Source organism: Miniopterus schreibersii (assembly GCF_964146895.1).
Source record: "Miniopterus schreibersii genome assembly, chromosome: 21".
In the NCBI taxonomy this organism is placed as follows: Eukaryota; Metazoa; Chordata; class Mammalia; order Chiroptera; family Miniopteridae; genus Miniopterus; species Miniopterus schreibersii.
Genome location: NC_138123.1, coordinates 16,431,549 through 16,454,688, shown reverse-complemented (window position 1 = coordinate 16,454,688; position 23,140 = coordinate 16,431,549). Strand labels below are relative to the sequence as shown.

Below are 23,140 nucleotides of genomic sequence, written 5' to 3'. Positions count from 1 at the left end.
CTGCTCCCTTTCAATCCCCCTACCCCACCCCCGCTTAATCCTGATCTATTCCTAACCCTAATCCACTCACTATGTCCTGAAGTTCCGTACAGGCCTTAAAATAACAGAAAAAGTATAACCTTCTTTCAGTTGCAATGCCTCATTTAGTGGGTTCTTATTCTCCTTGGTCTAACTTTCCTTGTTAAATTTACTAAGTTTCTTCTATGCCTTTGGTTATTTGACTGTTGTTTGAAATTAGTAATAGTTACATAATGTTTCTGAAGATTAGGTTGGAGTAAAATTCATGTCCATCACACAAAAAGGAAAATTCAATAAAAAATTATATCATTTAAACACTCTATTAATAACACAAAAATGATAACCTTCCATCAACAACTAAAATTAAAATGAGTTGAAATTCTTTATTTTTTTTTAAATATGTCTACTGATTTCAGAAAGGGAAAGGGAGAGGAAGAGAGAGAGAAACACCAATGATGAGAGTCATTGATCGGCTGCCTCCTGCACACTCCCTGCTGGGGATCGAGCCCCCAACCCAGGCATGTGCCCTGACCAGGGATCCAACCTCAGTCTCCTAGATCCTAGTCAACGCTCATCCACTGAGCCACGCTGGCCAGGCAGAGCTGAAATTCTTAAGGTCAAGGCCATATAAGAAAATGAATAAAATTATAAATTGATTTAAATAATCTGAAACACTATTCTAAGTATCTGCAATAAAACAGATAATAAAACATTCCAATTGTCATTCTACCAAACAAGATAAGCTACTAATGTTCTTATGCCAACCCTATCGATAGGAAAATTAAATCCTGGGGGAAAATACAACCATGTCATTATCTCCTCGGAATAAAACAATGAGTCCCGAAGATTCTTTTTTTTCTCTTATCCAAGGAGATCTGTGTGTAGTCTACCTAGACTGTGGACTGTGTTTGGGGGGCCACAGTTACTAATGTAAAGTTAGGCTTTGTCTGCTTTTTACCGAAGTGGTTCCCATCACTCGGGATTAGAAGTTCTAACTATGCAACTTCCTGATGGCTGATTCTCAGGTCTGGAAAGAACTGCTAAAATGACATTGGGGGGAAAAGTATGGTTATTTGCTGTTTGAAAGAACAAAGAACTTCTTTTCTTCTTCTTGTCTTTTTTTCTGGCTCAGGCTTAGGAGAAATTCAGGTGAAAATAATCTAGATCCTTTGAACAAGCACAGAAATGAGTATGACATGAACCAAAAATGGGACGGCTGGCAGAAGCGTCTACAGAAGTAGCCTTTACTAGAAACGAAGTGTCCAGAGGAGGCGGGCAACTACCTCACTAAGACTCTGTGTTAGCTGTACTATATCTAAATTAGGGCCTTTAGTTTCAGCATCACATTTCCAATTTTACTTTCCTTTCGAATTATGCTGGCTTTGGGAAATGATGGAATAGTTTAGTTGGACTAATCTCCCATATATAATTATAAAATTTCAAAAAAATACTTTTTAAAATCTATTTGAAGGCCCTTGAGAGGGACCAAAAGCAGGGACAAATTGAAGAGTAGACTTCTCTCTAAAGACAAACAGCACCCAGGTGATTCACAAAAAGCTGCCCTTTGCCTCGGGCCAGCCCTGCCTGATCTGCTGCCTCCCAGACCCGAGGTACCAGAGGACACGCTTCAGGCTCACGACAGCCTGGAAATTAGATCAGCTAAATCAGAGAAGTATCCACAAAACCTGCTTATAAAATCCACCCAAATTCTGGTTGACCCCTAAAGGGAGGACGAGTATAATGGCAGGAGATGGAAGATGAAATAACTAAGCAGAAATGTAACAAGTGCCCGCTGCAAAAGAGAGGAAAGCGGAGTTTCAGTCCAGCCAGCTTGACTGTCTCCAAACCCAATCACCCTTCAGAAATCAACCTGAACAAAAGGCAGTCTCTACAACATGTCCTGTCTAACATCCAATGTACTTTCAAAAATAAGTAGAGGTGAAGAGACAATAAAATTGATCTATACTAAATTTTTAAATAATGACCTGTACTAAAAAAATAATAATAGAAATTGATGCAAAGATGGCCCTTACAATCAGTAGGCGAGGACTTTAAAATAACTATTATAGATATAAAACAGGTATAAGAGCATAAAGAAAAATATATACATAATAAAACAGATGAGGAATCACAGTTGAGAAATATAAATTATAAAAAGTAAAATGTAATAATAAAAAACATCAATTGAAATATAATATTAATTGAATCATCTTAATACAGATTGCAGTTATACATTGAGCCCATAAAGTTGAAAGTAGATAGAAGTTTTCCAATCTCAAAATCAGATTGCTATTAAAAGCACTCTGATATAAGTAGTTTGCCATTAAATAGAAATGAAACTTCTTTCAAAAAACTATGTAAAAAAATTTAATTCCTATATCTCCTGCATTTAATCAAGGAAATGTTGCAACCCTCATTATTATCGTAGAATTCATTAACATCTACAAAACTTTAACATTGATAGTCTAACTATCCATCCTATAAGAATGAGATCTTGAGAACCACAAAAATACTCAAAGAGAAAACTTTGATACAGTCTACGGTGGTTGAAAAAACTTCTATTTTCACTGTAAGAATTTTGTTTGGATACATATTTTCTCTTTTGATTCATGTATCCTCATAGCATGTCGTAATTCAACCATCAGAGAAATGCTGGCACGTTGCTGAAACTGTTCCTCAAATGCCTTCTTTTCTACCCAATACTACTTAGTTTTTCAAGGACAGGAATCACAGGCTGTCTCTTCTGCCCAGTGGCCCATATTCCCAGGACCTGAAAATACTAAATTCTCAATGAAGATTTGCTAAGTGAATAAATGAGTGTTTGAGAAGAAAAAACATCGTATATTCCTCCTAATTTCCCAGAGAAAATATGTTTATAAACTAGTGTTCATCCTAGCATTCAAATGAATGTGAAGATGGCTCCAGAAGAAAGATCAGTCTGCAACCTACTAAGTATATTCTGTCACTGGCTACGCCACACTGATGCATTATAAAGCCCAAATCATTTCTGAACTACTGTCCTTATTAAGTGATGTAAGATTTTACATATCCCGAACTAGACTCATTAGTAAATTTAAACTAGTCCTGTAGGATTATGCTCTTATTCTACAGACCAGGTAGTTCAAAGAGATTCTTCTGGCATTAGCTGAAATCATCCTTAAATCTACTCAAATTATTCTGCCAAGTGGCTGAAAGGATGAAACAAAAGGCCTTTCCCCCTCTTCTTCTTAATTGCTGGAGTGTTTGTTTTTGTAAGGGCCAGTTCTCCTTAAGACAAATAATAGTTAAAGTTAGAGAAGTTAAAGGTCAAAAACATTTTACTTGCTTCTTTTTGGTGCTACATTGCAGCACAGAAAGTTGGCCACGGGGAAATGTGAGTCTAAAAATGCTACAGGGCAAGGCAACCTTAGCCCATCCAGGGCAGAGGGGAAAATGTGTAAAAAGCTCCTTATCCCTGGTGCGCAGAAATCTTCTGAGAAGGCTCTGGTGGGTGGGTCTGTGGAGATAAAGGATGTAAAATGTTCTTGTGCCAGGGGGTTCCTTGCAGCAGTGAAACAATCACTGAGCCTTCGAGAAGCCCCCCAGTATCCTCTACAGTGCTCTCCACGTGCGGGCTGGGCCGATGAGTCCGAAGGGACACCACTCCCGTGATCAGGTTCCCTCACGAAGCAGAGGAGAAGGAATCTCTCGGATGTAATTAAGGTCCCTAATCAACTGACTCAGAGCAAATCAGCCGGGAGAGCGATACTTGCTCAGTGAGCCCTTTGGAGGGGGCTGAGGCTTTCCCTGAGCTCAGGGACCACAGACAGCTGGTACCCACAGCACCCCGGCCTGCTCATGGCCTTCCTTTCCATGTGCCTTGCGCTATGGCCAACTTCACCAGCCCTCGGGAGCTCACAAAGCAAATCCACTTAACAAACTGCTTATCTCTTAATATCTCGCACTGGCTCTGTTTCTCTGGCTGAACTCTGACTGAGGCTTCAGTGAGCTCACTCTTGTTTACTGCAGTTAAAAAGGACCACCATAGAGCCTATCACTGAATTTCCATCTCTTCTTGAAGCCACAGTTGGCCTTATTTCCTAAATGCTATCAGCACCCCTTGAAAAGAGTTACTGCAAAAATCTCTTTTGGATTTAATCCTGACTAAATAAAAATTCATCTACAATGATAATTTTGTATAATTATTTTGGTAAAAAATACATGTTCTTCATTTTGCTTTTACTTTTTAGATATTTAATCAATCACTAAACTATAATAGGTGCTCATCTGCTCACAGGTAAGCAACACATTGTTCTTAAAGGAGATAATACATATAAGGTAGTTAGTACATTTGGCCCATAAATTAACCGTTACTCTTATTTTCATTGTGTGAGTGATTTTTAAAGCATCTAAAATATTTTTTAACCAGGAATAAAAATCTCAAACAAAAATAACACACTAAAAACTATGTCCTAAAAATAACTGTGCTCTTCCTATTTTCTCATTTGCTCAACAATCCTGTGACTCACTGGCAGTCTAACTTGAGGCTGGTATTTTATCATTTCAGTAGCAGTGGGTTTCTATTGGTGGTACACGGAGAGGGAAACTGGAGGAAATTACCCAGAGAGGAATATTTTAGTGGCATTTTAAGCTTAAAAATTATATCTTGGGCCCAGCCAGTGTAGCTCAGCGGTTGACCATTGACCTATGATCAAGGTTCGATTCCTGGTCAGGGGTTGCAGGCTCGATCCCCAGCAGGGGGTGTGCAGGAGGCAGCCAATCAGTGACTCTCTCTCATCATTGATGTTTCTCTCTCTCCCACTCCCTTCATCTCTCTGAAATCGATAAAAACATATTTTTTAAAAATTACATCTTGGGGGAAGTAGAATACATATGTGATTGGCAAGATCTACCTCATGGTTAAAACTGACATTTCAACACACTTAAAAGTGATGGTTCCAGGAGCAGAAAAAGTGAAAAATGGGCCAAAGAAAACCCACAGGAAGCAAGCTGAATTCTCCATCACAGAAAAGGCTCTCCTGAAGAGAGGACCAGCATGATCACTGCAGTACACATGGGCACCAAACCAAACACTGTGTACCTTAAACTTCCACAGCGCTGCACGGCATTATATCTCGACAGAGCTGGGAAAACAAGAGAACAACACAGGTCATATTACAGCCTGGGGTTGAGGGCTCGATCCCCAGTTGGGGGCGTGCAGGAGGCAGCCGATCAATGACTCCCTCTCATCATTGATGTTTCTCTCTCTTTCCCCCTCTCCCTTCCTCTCCCTGGAGTCAATAGGAATATATTTTGAAAAAAAAACGAAAAAAACAAAAAGCCACATCATATTACAAACTAGTTCCTACTTCAGTGTGTTTATTCTGAACACATGTAGGTACCAACCACTGCTGATTCGTCTGCCAAATGCTGAATTTGCGATTGGTTATTGTGAGTTCACGTCACTGTCAAAGACATCCCAATGGCCACCAAAGGGTTGTCTTTGGGGTGAAAACCACCAAAAACACAAAAAAAGAAGTCATGTTCTACTTTTGATGATCAGAATGGGAGTCTGAGTCACCAGCTCCAGACAATCATCCTAGAAGCCAGGCATTGCTGTGAGCAAAAGCCACTTTTAACATTCTGAAGTCATTGTACCGACTTAGGCCTGATCAGAAGAACAGAGGGAGCCCAAACAGGCTGTCAGGGAGTTTCAAGGAACTCGGTAGAGGGCATCAGACAAACACCACACTCCCCCTTTCATCCCACAGAAGAGGGGTCAGGAGAACCAGGATTCTCTACACCATTCAAAGTAAGGAACTTCTCTCCACTCCTAGCCGAATATATTTATGCTTAGTTTTAGAAAAAAATCTACTGGTAAGTTTGAGAGTCCACAAGCTGGGCCACGCTATTGCTACCCACCCTATTTGGGCCCATGTTAGAGTTAGGAGCTCCTATGAAATACATATGAGAAAACATATATAACATATATATATATTTAAGATCCATGAAGTATTTTAAATAATCTGAGTACATTCTAAAGCACACTGTGGGAATCACCTGCAGAGGAGAAGTCCGAATCTTTGGGAGCAGAGTATCAAGTGTGGCAACATCTTGTTCACATTCACCTGCTTGTAAAAGCCACATGCATTCAGCAACTGAGAAGGGATTTCAGGAACTGCTTACCGCAGTGATAGTGTCATTCAGCTCATCCTACAAACATTGTAATATGCCTGCAAAATGGGTCTGTTTCCTCTACTAGGAAATTAACTTAAAATAAGATATGATTGCTTTTTATCAGTCAAAATTAGCAAAGAAGTGTAAAAATTATCTGTGGATGAAGCTGCACAGAAATGTAAACTTTCACACACTGCTGGGCAGATGGAAACCAGCCCAGAATGTGAAGGTGCCTCGTCTGGTGGGTCTGATGCCTGGACCAGCACCAGTGCAGCAGGTGGCAGGTGCCAGACTGTGTGCGTGCAGACAGACGCCACCCCCGACAGCCTGCAGAATCAAGCCTTCCAAAGCCTCACATTCTCTACCCAAACTGTTCAACTTTCAAAAAGGAAGCATCAGCAATAGGCAGAAATATGTGGAGACTAAAATGTTCGATTTACAAGGCAAAACTGAAAACTCACTAAATATTTAAACAGATGTGGCTAAATAATTCATGACAAATTACATAATAGATGTTGAATTACTGCCAAAATTCTATTAAACATCGAGTATAATAGTATATCAAATAAAAATTACATACAACATAGTATATAATTCATCCTATTTTATTTTGTATCAAAATGTGTATATATTTGTTAAAAACTAAAATACCCACACAATGGAGTTGTTTCTAAATGATGATTGTACACTATTTTAATTTCCCCTTACCACATTTTTGTATTCCTTTTAAAAACTGTTCTATAATGACTATGCATTAAATATGTAATAAATAAATAATTTTAGAAAGAAATAATAAAAAGATTTACTGTCCGTATCTCCTGGAAAAAACTGTAATTACCTAGCTGGCTATTAATTTAAAATTAGAATCTCCTGTGATTTTAAAAGTAAGATGTTTTCCTGGCTGTCAGCCTCACCTTCCCTCCTCTCAACCACGTTACCACATGCAGCTATCGCTGTGAGCTGAACGGTGGAGTACGCTGGGCAGCGAGTTAGTAACAGCCTGCACACGACACTGGCTCCCAGCATGAGCTCCAGGCAGGAGACCAAACTCAGAGAAACTGAGAGTCACTAAAAGGTAACACTGGGATCCCGTCTGCCCTTTTCGTCTAAGCTATGACATTACAGAATGGTCAAAATCCAGACACAGCCAAAATTCTCCAAGTGCCTATTAGGAGAGAGACTTGGAGAAAAAATGTTTCAAAGGCTATTGTTTTGGGAAAGAACTTTTATTAAGAGTTTTTGGAAATATTCACAGCTTTTAAAAATGTACACAAAACTCATGTCAAGAACGTCAGTGCAGTGGGTGTTTTATCCTTAACTGATTTTTCGTTACAAAGAAATATGGCTATTGTGACAGGTAAAATAATCTGGATATTGATATTTTTTAAAGTGAAACAAAATTTTCCCTGCACTCATATTCCCACACACCTTCTATTTTGATCTTTCTGAAGTATCCAAAGTTAAAAGTTGGAGCAGATTATATAGTCATGGTCAAACACACACAGAGGTTTACTTAAGTTAAAACAATAACATTTTATAATTACATTATAACTTGTGTGTTTTTTCACTCAACAGTGTTCTGATAGAAATATTTCCAGGTCAATATATTTTGTAGCTAATACCACTTAGTTATCAATCACATTTGTCAAACACCTGACTCTCTGCCACGGCAAAAAACAAGAAAGTTTACTTGCTAAGGCTTTATTTTATCCTGTAAAATGGAGAAAAAATTAGGTTGCTAGATCGATGGCTACATGTATGGCAGAAAGTATGAAAATCTGTTCACTACTTTTCTCTTTTGCATTCCTTACCCGCTGGAATAACCTAGCCCCAGCCACTTTCTGCCAGAAGCATCCATTTACCTCCTGGGCAATAAAGATTTCATAGAAAAAACGAAAATAGAAAGATGGTGTCATAATTCAGCTTCCTACAGCAAAAATGGGATTTTTTTGAGACCTTGGGAATATGATTGTTATAGAAAAGATGAAAAAGAAAGATGAATTCAATATTCCCGTTTCTACAGCAATAGTGGGGTTGGGGAGACCAGGCTAGACAACAGTGACAGGCTGTGGAGCCTGTGGAGGGTGGGTGGCCCTCAGCTGTGTGAGACCGGGTAAGGCGCAGGGCACAATTCTGCTGTGGCAGCCCTGGCCACCTGGGCTCAGTGAGGGACGAGCCAGCCCAGGGTCCAGGCCTGCAGCTGGGCATGGTCACTGAAATCTTCCATGGCCAGGTGGTTTGGGGCACGATAACTTCGTGTCCACTGGCTCTCCTGTGATCCCAGCCCAGCGACTGGGCAAGTAACTCACTTCTCCTGCCCTTGGTCTTCCCTTCTGTAAAACCAGGGCCCTGGTACTCAGTACAATCAGTTACGGAGAGCGCTCAGCTCTGCTAGCAGACCTATCTTGGATCACAGACCAACCTAGGATGACAGACCTACCTGGGATCACTGACCTACCTGGGATCACTGACCTACCTGGGATGAAATTGCTCCTTTGGGACTGTGATGCTCAGTGGATAAGCTCCGAACCCCTCACCTCCTGCTTCGCCCTCAGCACCATGCATGCTCACTATGAGACCACCATGCCTTCAACCAGAGAGGGGCAATTTGGCCGCAGCACTGCCCATCTGAGGTGCACCCAAGCACCGCTGCAGAGCCGCTCCATGGCCCACATGGCAGATATTGCATGCAGAGCTGAGATTAGACAGCAGTGGGCCAGCTCTGTCTCACTGTCACCACAGAGAACAGAGACCTATGCTGGCTATTCTCCCAGAGATTTCGGGACTTGGAGTCAGAAGCATGTCCCACTACCTGTGTGCTCCGAAGCAGGGGCCCCGAGGGACACCCACAGGCCACTGTCTTTCCAGAGCTACTCTGGTTTCACCCAAACTTACCTTTACCTAAAACAGGGGAGTGAAGTTTAGCATCTCTGAGACCAAAGCTAACTGGTAATTCAATCCCATTCCAATCATTATGACCAATCTCACAATCTTCATTGAATTAAGGACAGAAATATACAAATATCACACAAAATGAATGCAATGCCTGCTTGGCATTTGTCAGCTGAACCCGTCAGCTGTTCCTGCGACACTGCAGTCAGACACTGCTGTCTTACTGGGATGCTCAGGAACCCACTGCTCGGGGGAGGTGAGCTGGGACCCGCCCCAGAAACTGAGCAAAGCCCAGCACCCCTGCAGGAGTGACTGTGCACTTAGTGCTCACGCCACTCATCGTCCGGAGAGCCTGGGGACAGGAAAGCATGTAACATGCTCCCATCGCCTCTGACACGGAGGGGAGGGGGGTGGGTTCACTTACAGGAGACCCAACGTTGAGGTTTCCAGCTCACCTTGGACGACCGGAAGGTAAAGGCCGTTGACTTCACGTCGGCTTTCTCTTTGTCGGTGAGCAGGAGGTTCTTGTCTTCCAGGAGGCTCAGGTACTTCCCCGTGGTGACGTGGCGCAGCCGGAAGGGCTGCCCCCACCGAATGTGGCTCCCGCTCCACCTGCAAAAACAGGCAGACTTGACCCAAAGCAGCCACTCGGGAGAAGCAGCAGTTCAAGCGCGAGTGTCAGCCAGGATCTGGTGCTGCGCAGACAGTAGGTGCCTAAGGCCCAGGGCTTATGAGGCTGCAGGGGGTAACCTCAGCTCACAGACAAGAAGGAGATTCAGAGGGGAGGGAACATTCGCCAGTACACAGGTAATGGAGTGAAATTAACGCTAGGTCTCCTGACTCCCAGTGTGACAGTGCCACACTAGACACCGCCCCCCCCATGTTCCCAGCCCACCTCCACTCACTAGTCACAGACACAGAAACAACACTTAAATGATACTTTAGAATTTACCAGCTAAAAACTTTTGTTGGATTTGCACAGACTTGAAATCTAGTGGTAAAGTCAATGCCTAATTATGATTAACTGTAAATTCATATATATACAGGTTAGAGTATTTACATGAGAACAGAAACCTATTCCAATGCTTTAATACTGAAGAACTATTATCTCATTAAAAACCAACGAACAACAAACAAACAAACAAACAAGAAAATGAAAATTATAAAAAGGTCCAAATGGGGAAAAAGGGAAATCAGTCAACAGGAAACATAAACTAAGGGGAAGATAAAAAGTTACGATGATTAAAATCTGCTTGTAAAATAATGCCTTTCAGAGAAGGATGGAAAGAAAAACCGAGCTATGGGCCATTCCTGCGCCATGGTGCCGTGTGAGCCACGAGCCCAGCGCGTCCGCACCTCGCGCTCGCTGTGGAGCGGAGCAGAAGCAAGCGTCTCGTGTGCGTGACCGCCAGTGACTGTCAGTGACCGTCAGTGACTGTGGCACTCTGCAAAGCAAGGACGGCCTCTTACCATTGATAAGAAGCATGCTGACAGACAAATAATTTCTAAAAAAACCACACACCCAAAAAATAAACGAGTGGAAAGGAATTCCCACAGGTATAAACCCTGAGGAGACAGGATGGCCAAGCTGGTGTCAGGCAATTAGAACTCAAGGCAAAGCAGAAGAGGAACACTCAGTACTTTACAAAGAGAGGAGATAAACTCTGAAAAGTACGTACATAATTATCACTGTATCATAAATCAAACCGATAGGAAGCAGAGACATGGAGCCTTTCAATATTATTATCAGTTCACCAATTTGTTTTAAAACAGTCATTAAAAATAATTTTAGTCTACAAATTAAGCGTTTTTTTGCTAATTTTTCTATTGCAGTAAATAGTAAGTCATTTTTATGCTATTTTCCTAAACTGTTTTTTTGCCTTGTGATGTTAGCATTGAAAGTTAACAGGACCACAATATCATAAGTTCATTTTTACATAAGTCTGTCTATAGAGACAATTACTTGGGACAAGTCCCCCAACTAAATTAATAACCATGTGCCAATAAACACTCATAATCACACCATATTATCTTAAAAGTGAATTAAAGTTTGTTCTACCAACAACAGCATGTTGCACCACTTCTAGTCTGATAATAAGCTTTAGTCCCTTCTTATAAAATTAAGTGTATTTTTTGCAAATACTATGAAAAACACTATTATTTTTAATATTCACTTTCATGATTTGAAGAAGCATTTGAATATATTTTTCCAGATAATGACTCATCTTGATCACCATAGCAAACAACCTCATTTTCAAAATAATCCAAAATTTTGACCAAACACGTGCTTTCCACCAGAGTTTTAGAGGGCATTTTGCAAACCATGCTCAACCCTATTTAATGGGGCCCCTTTCAGGTCACCAAGGGGATTCTGTAAGAATGGAAGGAATTTGGCCAGTTATTGGCAAATCGTTGTGAAATTTAAGCACATTTTCTTCAACTTATGGCTACTCATATGCCCATGGCCCAAAAGAAAAGAGGACAACCCCAGAGAATCAATGGGCAAGAAAACAATATTTAGTAAAACCTGAAAATTGTAGCAGTGCTGTAGTTATATAAAGCAATTTCCTAAGGTAACATAGAAAACGGTTCCCTGTATATTACTTACAATTAATTCAAATTATCTCAAAAGAATGGGGAGCATGTGGTTACTCTTCATGATATATCAACCTCTGATTTTGTTTATTTGTAACATAAGAAAGCAGAATTTGAAAAATACATAATGCATATTTTTAATTGCAACAATCATTCCCATTACAGAAATTAACATATGTCCTGCTTACAAAGTTCTTACATTGGGGTTAAATACTGGAATATGTTTCCTATTTCATCTAACTCCTAATAATAAAACTTATTAAAATGTTCATGATACTGAAAATTTTTTGACAACATTAAACTTATTTGTATAAGTTTGCAATATAAAACATATAACTACTGGGCTACATAAATTATAACAAAAATGTAGCTTGAAGCCTCACTGGAGAAAAAAGCACCAACATGGACCATCCCAAATAGCAGAACATAAACAATGGCCTTTGGAAATAAACATCTGTAATAAACACAGCAGGACCTTTGACTAGAATTTCCTAAGTATAAAGAAAAATGAGCAATTATGTGGCCATTGCATATAATTAGAGGTGTAAATTAAATGCAGCCTAATTTGTATGTTTACAATAAAGCAATAGTAGTTCAAAGATTCAGCAGAACCTGAAAAATAATTCTTTAAAATAATGACCCTCATTACCTATGAGCCTCCTGCTTTCCTACTGTAAACAGGAAGGTGAAATGGTATAAATCAGGCTCACAGAGTGGAATAAAATAGTCTGTCTCTAACCTTTTAAATGATTGAAAACCACCGGCTCTGCCTTCTGCCACCACATCCCCTGCTGTCACCTGGTCCCCTGGGTTCTGGGAGGCAGTCAGCATAGACACAGCTCCGCTGACCGGGCCAGGCCCTTCCTACGCAGCAGCTGTCCCATTCAAAGTTCAAACCAGTACCTTGCTTTCTATTCCCACTCCAAACATCAGGCCACGACAAGAGAGAGAAAGATGTGCGGAACAATGGGATTTATGTAGTTGCAATTCATCAACAACATTGCTGACAATAAAAGTGAAGACTACCAGGTTTTTGGGAGTGCTTGGCCTTCCATTTTTTTAATCTAAAAATTGAGACAAATTTAGGGCCTCATTTGTTCACACACACACACACAAAAAAATTCATTTATTCTAGCACAGGGCCGTGAAGCGCAGGTGTATCTATCTATAAACTTAAAAACACCTGCAACCTGTTCAGAAGACAACACACCTCCAAACTTCACTCGTGTTAACTTTTTCGTTTCTCTAGTGAGCTGTCGTTTTTATACTATAGAAGGTAAAAGAAATACATCCAAATCCTTATAGCCCCTTTCCCTAAACACTCTGAATAATTTATGAAGCACATAAAAACTATGAGCTTTCTTTCTTTTGCTTTGTAAGTCTGTCTTCTTTTTCCATCTCATTGAGATGTACTTCCAATAAAATTTTACCTTTAAGTTCAGTGTTTATCATGTTTTAATGTTTAGGTGCACTTGACCCAACTATTTATATAGAAGAAATGTAACATCAATAAATAAGTAATAGGGTTAATAAAGAAGAACTTTTTAAAGTTATTGACATATCTCATAAAAATATAAAATAAACTTAATTTATATACATATTTTTATTGCATAGAAGTATGAGTGAGCAGGAAAAGTTTTTCAATCATAAAAGGCATGATTGGGATAAAATTCTGTCATGGGAGAGGCTGCCCTCAGGGGCTCTACTCACGCAACTCTCAGCGTCTCCAGCCTCCACAGGGACCTCGCGTGAACTGAAACGGCACCGCCCTCGTAATGAACAGTTCTGTTCAAAGAAAAGAGCCCGATTTTAACATGTTGCATTCTTGGACTCTACTTTTCAAGCTAAAGCTTCTGGATAAACAGTGAAACTCATGCTTTTTGGAGGAGACAATAGAGCTGGAAATAAAAAAAACCAAAAACACTGACAGTGATGGCATAGTCTGCCCTAAATAAACATCCGATGTAAACATATCCCCTGGTCATTTTCTCCTCTAATCCCACTCATTCCCTCTCCACCTCCCCCTCCACTGTACCCCACCCGCAGGGAGTACACTCACCTTGCTCATTTAATTGGGGTCCGTAAAAGCACTCAGCTATAACTTTAGGTGTAGTTTAACACATTAGTATTTAAACACATTCATACTTGCAGTTCTAAATTTTGTTCTAGATACTTAGAACATTTTAAAGAAATATAAGAACACATTCTAATATTTTAGTATAACAATCTGAAAAAATGATAAAAGATAGGAAAGTATAAATATCACCAAAAATACAAACAAGAGGTCTCACACACACAAGGAAAGAAACATTTACTTGAATGTACGTGACACATACTCAAATTCCAAAGCTCCTGTGACAACCCCTTGCTGGTGATGCTAAGTAACTATTCACATTATCCAAACTGGCCTCTGTGCCAAGCCCTGTGACATTCAAGGACACTGGAGCCGACGCAGCGCCCCTTCCTCCCGAGTCCCTGCCGCCTCTGCTCCCCGGATCTTCATCTCCACAGGGCCCCGCGCTCCCGAGGCAGTAACCTGTCTGACCACACTCCTCTCAGGCCCCTTCCTTTCCCCGCATTAGCACCCCCTTCTCAGGCCCTCCGATCCTGCTTCCAGGCTCCCTTCTCCACTGAAACAGGTTTCACGCGGCCACTGAATGACCCTCATGTTCCCAAATCCAGTGGGCTGTTTGATTTTCTTCAACACTGCAGAAGCCCCTGCGGCCCTGACAGTTTCCTACCACCACCCTCACCCGCCTTCCTTCTTACCAACTTAGATACTCCTCCTGCCTTGACTGTGGAGCTCTCCGGGTGTACACAAAAGCAGAGAGTATTATAATGACCCCGCACACCCAGCACACAGCTTCAACTATAACCTCTGGTTACCTTCCCCTCCACATACAACCCAGAAATATATACATAATTTGTTTTCATCAAATATCCATTCAGTGTTCAAGTTTCCCAATTATCTCAAAAATGTCTTGTTTTCTGTTGCTTCTTCAAATCAGATGCACACAAGAGATCCAAACTGGTGTCTGGAACGTCTCCTCTTCTAGATCAGCATGCCCCTCCTCTCTTCCAATTTTCATTCTTGCCATTTATTTGCTGAAATAAAATCTGTATCATCTGCCCTGGAGCACTTTCCACATTCTGATTTTGCTGACAACCTGCTCACAGTGTTTGCAACATGAGCCTCTAGAAGCTTGTTCAGGTTGACGTCTGATTGTTTTGGCAGGTCCAGAAACTGGAATTTTGTACTTCCTGTTACTTCCCATCAAGAGGTGACATGAATACTTGTCTAACTTTTCATGTCAGAATTGAACAGTAGGCTCAGAACCACCCTGATCTGCCCATTATAACCTAAGGGGTTTAGGTGCATCAATGACCAGTGTTCACAGCAGTGACTTTCAGTCGGTGTGAGGTCCAGGCCAAAGAGTGACACCAGGTTCCCAACCCAAAAACCCTGATATTTCCATTTCAGTCCAAAAGTGGACAATAACCAATGTCTCAGCACAAAGGCAGTCAGATAGGAGGTGTTCCCTCTGATTCATGGTAGAGTCAGTGGTTTCATGCCACTCAAGCCTTTAACTGATTAGGTGAGGCCCACCCCCACTAAGGAGGGCAATCTGCTTTACTTGGTCTATCAATTTCAATGTTAAATTTCTCCAAAAACACCCTCACAAAAATACCCAAACCAATGTTTGAGCAAGTATCTGGGTAATTAAGTTGACACATAAAATTAAACATTACAATAAGTAACTGATAGAAAATCCACTTACCTATTTTGAATCCTATTTCTAAATACAAAATTATATTCACACTGTGAACGATTCATTATTTTTCCTCCCAAGATAATTATAGATAAATTTGGAGTGTTTCAGAGCACTTAGCTCATCCAAGACAACCTCAGTTTAATAAATGAAGGATAAGCAACAGAACTGTTTTATACCTAAATTACAAAAAGAACAATTATGCCATTTTCAGTTTACTTTTGTTTCTTCCACATAAGGAAGTGTAAAGAAGTTAGTATATTATTTTAAAATGGAATAGACTGCAAGTGGATTACTGCAGTACCACTGGCAAAACTTTTCCCTAAGTTTACCATCTACTACAGACGTTCAAGCAACGAGAGATGTTGCTATTAGAGTTCTACTTTTTCACCCATTCTAGTTTCATTTCTGCCCAGACAGATGCTGAACACCAAAATACAGCGCAACAGTAAGAAAAGGTAATTTAATTAGTCACATCCAATTTCGATAAAGAACCAATTTCACAGTTAAAAAAAAGAATAGCTTACCAGCCTCTGAGGATTGCCTTATCCATTCAAATGCTTATGGCCTGTTTGCAAAGAATTCAGGAGGGACAATAGCCTATCAATGTATTTTCACTGCTGTAATGCAGGGAGGTAACATAATATCAGAATTATTCTTTATTCCTAACTTAATGTTTAATGAATGCATCATGGATGAGAGAATTCAACTCTCCTTTGAAAAATGTTTTTAAACTTAAAAATTGGTGGTTTTTTTTTTAATCTTAACAAAATAGATTATAAAAGTCATAACTGGTACCCAAAGAACTATTATTTCTTTTTTTAATTTTTAATACTCACTCAAGGACATGTTTAGAAAGAGGAAGTGGGAGAGAGAGAGAAACGTCGATCAGTCGTGTTCTGCATGCTCCCGACTAGGGATCACACCAGCAACCTGGGAGTGTGCCCTGAGCAGAAATCAAACCTGCCCTCTCCCAGTGTAAGGGGTGATGCTCCAACCAACTGCGCCACATGGGCCGGGGCAAACTATCATTATTTTTTAACTCAAAAGAAATATTTGGCTTCAATGTATGAAGAAAGGTGATTACTCTTCTCCTCTTGTACACATCAGGTTATTAATAAAAATATCACTGAACCTTCATAAAATCCATCACAGCAGCAGGCTAAAGAAAAATCAAAGTATCACATCAGTAAATGCAGAAAGCATCTGACCAAAGCCAAAATCCACTCATGATAAACTCTCAGTAAACTGGGAATAGAGAGAAACTTCCTCAACTTGATAAAGGTGATCTACAAGAAACCTACAGTTAACAACACGTCATGGTGAAAAACCAGGTGCTTTCCCTGTGGATGGTCCCTTTCTGGTTGGCTGCTGCTTCAAGGCTGCGGTCTTGAGCCCCATCCTGCATGCTGTTCTTTGCTGGGTCCTGTGCCACCATTCCGATCACTTCCACTCTGTGTCCCCCCAGGCGCTCTGTCCCCCCTCAATCCCTCAGCCAGTGCAATGCCCTAGAGAGAAGAGGCTTGGATCCTCCTGGGGGAACAGGGACTCCTCCCTGGGGAGTCACTTGAAGTCAAGATGCTTCCCATATAGAAGGATCCTAGCCAAGGATGTGGGACTCAGGCCTAAAAAGTCGTTTTCCACCTACTCAGGTTGCTATGCTGATTTAGTAAGATGGTTTTTCTTCCCCTCTCCAAATGACAAGCAGACAAGCTTTCAGGAGTCACCAAAATAATACAAATGGGGGACCTCAAACCCTCTTGAGCTAGCCAGAGCAGTCTTTGCCCAACGATCTTCCTCAAAGGGTAGAATGGGGCATATGTTTTCTACAATTTAATTTTTTAAAGGACTGTGATTGGCCTCTCCCAGATTAACATCCACTTTTTCCTGAATGTGGTGTAGTGTTTTGAGCTCTTTTTAATATATCATTTTTATCATTAAAAATTTATCATTTTTAATATATCATTTACTTATTGATTTTGGAGAAAGAAGAGAAGGGAGAGAAACACTGATTTATTGTTCCAGCTATTTATGCATCATTGGTGTTTGTTGTATGTTTCCTGACCAGGAATCGAACCCACGACCTTGGCATATCGGGACAATGTTCTAACCAACTGAGCCACCCGACCAGGGCAGTGTTGTGAGATCTTAATAGACTGTCATTTCCTTAAAGATGGGCTGGCTCTCAGTCATTTCTATAATCAGCATATGCCCAATGCCTACACCATACAAGCCCCCCAACAGGCATTCACGGAATTGAGCTGAAGTGATTGAAAAGTAGACCAGGACTAAAAGGCCATTCCAGAGTGAAAGTGTGGGAGCTTCAGTTTACACACGTCACAGGAGAATGTCTCTCCTCCACCGTCTTCTGTGGAAGTGCCTGTGAGGGGCTCTGCGGAGCAGCTGAGCGCAGGCAGGTGCCAGGGCCATGAGTCTGATGGTAACAGGGCTCAGGAGGCTGGTGCCTGACACGGTGCATTCCTCGGGGGCAGGGTTTGCAACAATACTTCTATTCAAGTTGCTGCACAAGGGAAATGGATATGTTTTGAGCTGACATATCTGTATAAAATGTAAATGAATCATCCTGGATTAAAAGCCTTAAAATCCTTCTACTCGCTATTAAGAGACTCACATAAATGGGACTAGACAGAAAAGTGGAAAACGCATCCTGTTGCTTTCACTCTTACTCCACACAGAACACAATCCACCACCAGGCGTGTGAGATTCAAAGGAGGAAGCTCTTTCTTTCCCAAAAGACATTGCTTTTATCTCCATGAAGTCAAATAACCTAAATGTGTCCAGACAAGTAACAACGGTCTCACATGTTCACGGCGCAAACATGGGAAATTCTTTTTCCTAAGGTTGACTTTAATCCGGTGTCTCTTTCGCTTCCCACACTTCAGCGCATCCACACCCTGGACTGTTATCCATTTACCGAGATCCCTGTGACTATTTCAGTCCTCTGTCCTCAAAGGCTGTTTCTGAAAGAGGAGCATTCTAGCTGCAGTCCAGCGGCAGCTTCCCTGACACTAGCCCCGACCACGGTGGCGACTCCATGATGAGGGGCCGAACCAGGGCCAGGGTGCTCTGCTCTCAGCAGGAGTCAAGTTTGGGGGGAAGACTGAATCTCCCTCAAGGGAGAAGAGGCAACGAAGAGGAAACCGCTCCCCTTCATGTCCTACTCCCATGGAAACTGTTTAGCAAATCCATCTCATTCCCAGACCCGGGACAAGAAGGTACACACAGGACCTGGGGGGACCAAGGCGGTCGAGGGTGAGCCTTATGTGCTCACTTCATCCCTGACCCGGGGAGTAAACAGAGCCCCCAACCAGCCCCCTCCCGGAGGGGCTGAGCACAAGCTCCCCAAGAATGCCAGTCATCGCCTGCACTCACACACAGCCATGCCTCTCTCCAGGCCAGGCGGAGACACACTGAATTCATTGTGCCAAAGCCATCTCAGGCCTTATCAATTATTTACAACTGAAGCTCATGAAATCATCATAATACGAAAAGGGGATGGAGGAAAAACATTTCCCTGCATGCACAAGGCAAGGCTTCTGCCTGCTGAGTCACCCTCGGACCCAAACGCAGCGCTGACTTTCAGACGCTGCCAGGAACCAACGGGACTGAACTGCCTGCGCTGGGAAGTAACAGGACAGCAAGTGCAGGCCAAGGGCACTGCCTGGGGGGTGGGAACAGAGCCCTGCCCCTGCCCACGGGCAAACAAGAACGTTCCGTTTCCCCCTCGCTTTCACGTCTCTCCGTCACCGCTGTACTCTACCAACATCGCCTGGGTCTGTGTGCGTTATAAATAAGCACTTAGGTTTCCTTTGTAACATGTCCCCTCCAGAATGTAAACTCCTTGAGGAAAGAGACTGTATCTTCATATCGACTTTTATAAGCCCAGCACCCAGAACATGCTGGTCAATCCATAATTTTTTATTGAATGAATAAAACTGCTTATGAGCAAAACCTGTTTAACATACAAATAATGCTTCTCAAAAAATGTTCCTCTAATACTGGTTTCCAAATCACAGGTCCTAAATAATAATTCTGAATAATATTTCCCCAATTTATCCATTTTAAAATTTATTAACTGAAAGCATGACATCCTTAATTCAAATGGTGCACATTTAATCCATAAATGTGTGCACATTTTATTACAGTCACATAAAAACGGATGAAGTAATAAGATACAATCCAAACAGAATCTAGAACAGGATATACTCCCCACATAAAACATTTCATGTTTGAAATAAAAATTGGTAATCAAATTCCAAGCCTTTATCTTTTTTCCCTTTCAATTACAGTTGACACACAGTATTATATGAGTTTCAGGCGTACAGCACAGTGATTAGACACTTCCATGACTTAGAAGTGGTCCCCGATTGTGCTAGCTCCCACAAGGCACCGTCCGCAGTCATTACAGTACCACTGACGACATTCCTGATGCTGTGATTCGCACCCCCAGCACTATTTTGTAATTACCAATTTGTACTTTTAGCTCTTCACCTTTTCCACCCAGTCTTCCAAGCCCCCTCCACTCTGGCAACCGTCAGTTCAAACATTTATTTTTATTTTATTTATTTAACTTTATCTTTACTGTTGAAAGTATAACAGATATTCCCCCTTTTCCCCATTGACCTCTCCACCCTGCCCCCACCCACCCCCAGGCCTTCCCCACACTATGTCTCTGTCCATGGACTATGCATACGTGCATTTAAGTTATTTTTAAAGCAATAATTAAAACCCTATGTTGCATCTCACAAGCACCACAACCTGTTTCTCCCTGACTTGCTCTCTCTGTCCGACAAGTATAAGAGCTGAGGAGCTGCAATTCTACAGCTGATGCTCAACCACCGCTCCTTCCACCAGACTGCTCACGACTTTCACTGCTGTTGAGACAGGTTGTACGCCAGTAATTTTACAGCCACATGTCTTCCTGGAAAAATCTCAAGAAGCCTAACATAAAACAATAGTGTTGCTGTAACTCAGGAGCATGTCTAAATTCAATCCATAAAAGGAATCCGAGAAGAAGTGAAGGGAAAATGCATTTAGTTTAACACCGGTCGGCGCTGTTATCCAATTCAATTCCGGTTAATTAAACGACATCTATGCTCTTCTTGTAAGTGTCTTAGCACTCAGGGGGATGCAGAGGTCACCGCATGCACATTCAGATCCACGTGAAAGGGAAGCTAAAGTTATGGAGCCCCTCGCCTCGCTGGAGGGCATTTCAGTCGCTGCAATTATAACTCTGGACATGCGGTAACTGTCCTTGGATGGACCTGGGCAGACTCACAAACTCACAAACATGAGTCAGGAACACAGACTCATGAAAGTGTCCCAAGTCCTCAGAGGTAGAGTGTCCCTGGGGCGCCTCCTTCACCACCCACCAGTCCTCACAACGCATCAGCTTTATCTTCAGTGTTTCGCCTCAACCACAGGACACCAGCAGTGAGGAAGCCAGGCCGCCGTGCAGCCACGAGGCACCAGGAAAGAGCAACCTCCGTATTTCCCCAGAACTGCTCCAGCTCTCAAATCGCTGTCCAAGAGTCAACTTATTTTTACTTCTTTTTTAAATGAATCAAAATACATGTTTTAGGTTCTCATTATGTGTCCCCCCAACCCCCTACTCCTATCACTTCCAGAAGGCTGCCCTGGGCTGCGCCGTGCAGTCCTTCCCTGGTTCCCGCAGGCGCTGACCCCTCAGGGCGAGAACAGAGGAAGATGGGGAAATGTCTATGCAATGATATTAACGAGATCTGAAATAACATAGTGCTCTATAATGCAAAAATAAAGGAATTATTTTATCATTATATGCAAATAATTGGTGAATCTCACTGTGTAATCAAGACAATGTCCTTCGGGTCCTGCTGCCTGTTTCCAACTCATGTTCACCTTCAGGTCATGATCTGACATCCATTTATCTAGTTTCACCCGTGCAGACGTGCTGTGCAGAGGACACAGGGGGTGTGCTCTTACTGCCGTCACAGAAATTATCAACATCGAATCAGGATCGATGTCAGGAGCCGACTGCACCATGTGTGCCACGGGAAGGCTGGACCAGACGACATTAAATATGTGTGAAGTGGCCCCTGCTTTTCTCTGCAGTAATAACCAGCAACCAGAAGAATTAAGGACATGTGCTCTGGAGCAGCGGGTCACACACACGTTCTCAAGGCCCAGGAGAGGCGGGGGGCTAGAGTCCTCGCCAGCAAGCTCAGTCAGGGAATCTGGGATGCGACACCCAACATTATTTGAAAATGAAAACAGCCAACTATTAAAACAAAGCCGTGCCCATCCTTTCTTGGCTTCTGAACCTGAGCAGGGACGGGAGCCCTTGCTCACCACCCTCCATCCAACACACTCAAGTCAAGGAGCCGAGCGTTTGCCTGGATGCAGTTTAGCGTCTCCTCCTCCGGCGTCACCCGCACGCCCAGGGTCCCTCCAACGTCTCCACGTCTGACTGAACACTCTCTACGTCTAGATAGTAACAACAACAACAATAAAAGTGGGCTGACCTCCCCAGGTCCATCAGGGGCCCCACAGGCCTGTTCCCCCTCAATGTTCACACCCACCCGGGAGGCAGCAGCGGATCCGTATGCTTCTGCCCTTTACAGAGAAGAGCACTGTGTACAGAGATTGTCCCCTACACACGCTATACCACTAGACGTGCAGAGCCCAACGCCTTCACTAGAAACCACTACGTGTCTGGAGAAAGAGGCTCGAGACCACTGGTCAGTGTTTCACTTAACACCCCAGAGACTGGGAAAGGCCTCTCTTCACCAGAGTCCATAGGGACACATCACGCAGATAGCCTCTGCTCCCAGGACCACCTGCCCTGGTCACTCTGACCCTGCTGCCCTCTCGAAGCCAGCGCTCTCCAGGGTTCCACCCTCAGCCTCCTCTCTGCTTTGCCAGCCTAGGCTCTGTAGCCTGTTAAAAGCGATGCCAAGCCCGGCCGGGTGTGGCTCAGTGGTTGAGCGTCGACCTAGGATCCAGGCAATCGGGGTTCAATTCCTGGTCAGGGCACATGCCCGTGTTGCGGGCTCAATCAATGACTCTCTCATCATTGACATTTCTATCTCTCTCTCTCCCTCTCCTTTCCTCTCTCTGAAATCAATAAAAAAAAAAAAAAAAAGCAATGCCAAACTGATAAATCACCCCCAATCTCAGCTCCTCCCTCCACCTGGGAACAGCACCCCTCCCACTCTCCCTGCCCGCCTGAGATCAATAGCCAACTGGCTTTGTCAAAGTTAAAGACTCAAAAGCTCCAATTTCCTGCCCGATGCCCCACGGAACCTCCGCCCTCACCAACATCCGAAACATCCCGGTGCCCCCTCCGTCCACCTCCTGAGTCCTCAGCACCATCTCTTCGCAGTGTCACAACCATACGACCGCCCTGGATCGGCACCTCCTCCCACAGTTCATACGTCCTTCATCCCTAAACCAGCCAAAGTCTGACCTCTCCGGTCTCTGCCCCCGGGGATCCCCTGCACGTGGCAGCTACTCTCCGGGTTGTTTCTCACGTGAATGATGTCAACACCTCCTCCTGGTTGGATTCCCTGACCTGGACTCATCCACTTCTGACCTGAGCTCCTCCTGCCCATCAGGGCTGTTCCGTTTCACGGGATCTGACCACTTCACCCCAAACCCACTGCTTCCTGCTACCTGGGGGCAGCGCTGGGCGGGAAAGGTGCTGACGCTAC

The 23,140-nt window shown here is 42.8% G+C and overlaps 1 protein-coding gene across 1 annotated transcript in view; it reads right to left on the bottom strand.

Annotated features, from left to right (window-relative positions):
* The window catches only part of RYR2 (ryanodine receptor 2), a 472,766-nt gene that overhangs the window by 256,960 nt on the left and 192,666 nt on the right, over window positions 1–23,140 (bottom strand). The window contains exons 11-12 of the mRNA XM_081124070.1: window positions 13,372–13,446; window positions 9,522–9,678 (exon numbers count right to left, since the gene is read on the bottom strand). Coding sequence (XP_080980196.1) covers window positions 9,522–9,678; window positions 13,372–13,446 — 232 coding nt within the window. The remainder of the gene's footprint in view (window positions 1–9,521; window positions 9,679–13,371; window positions 13,447–23,140) is intronic.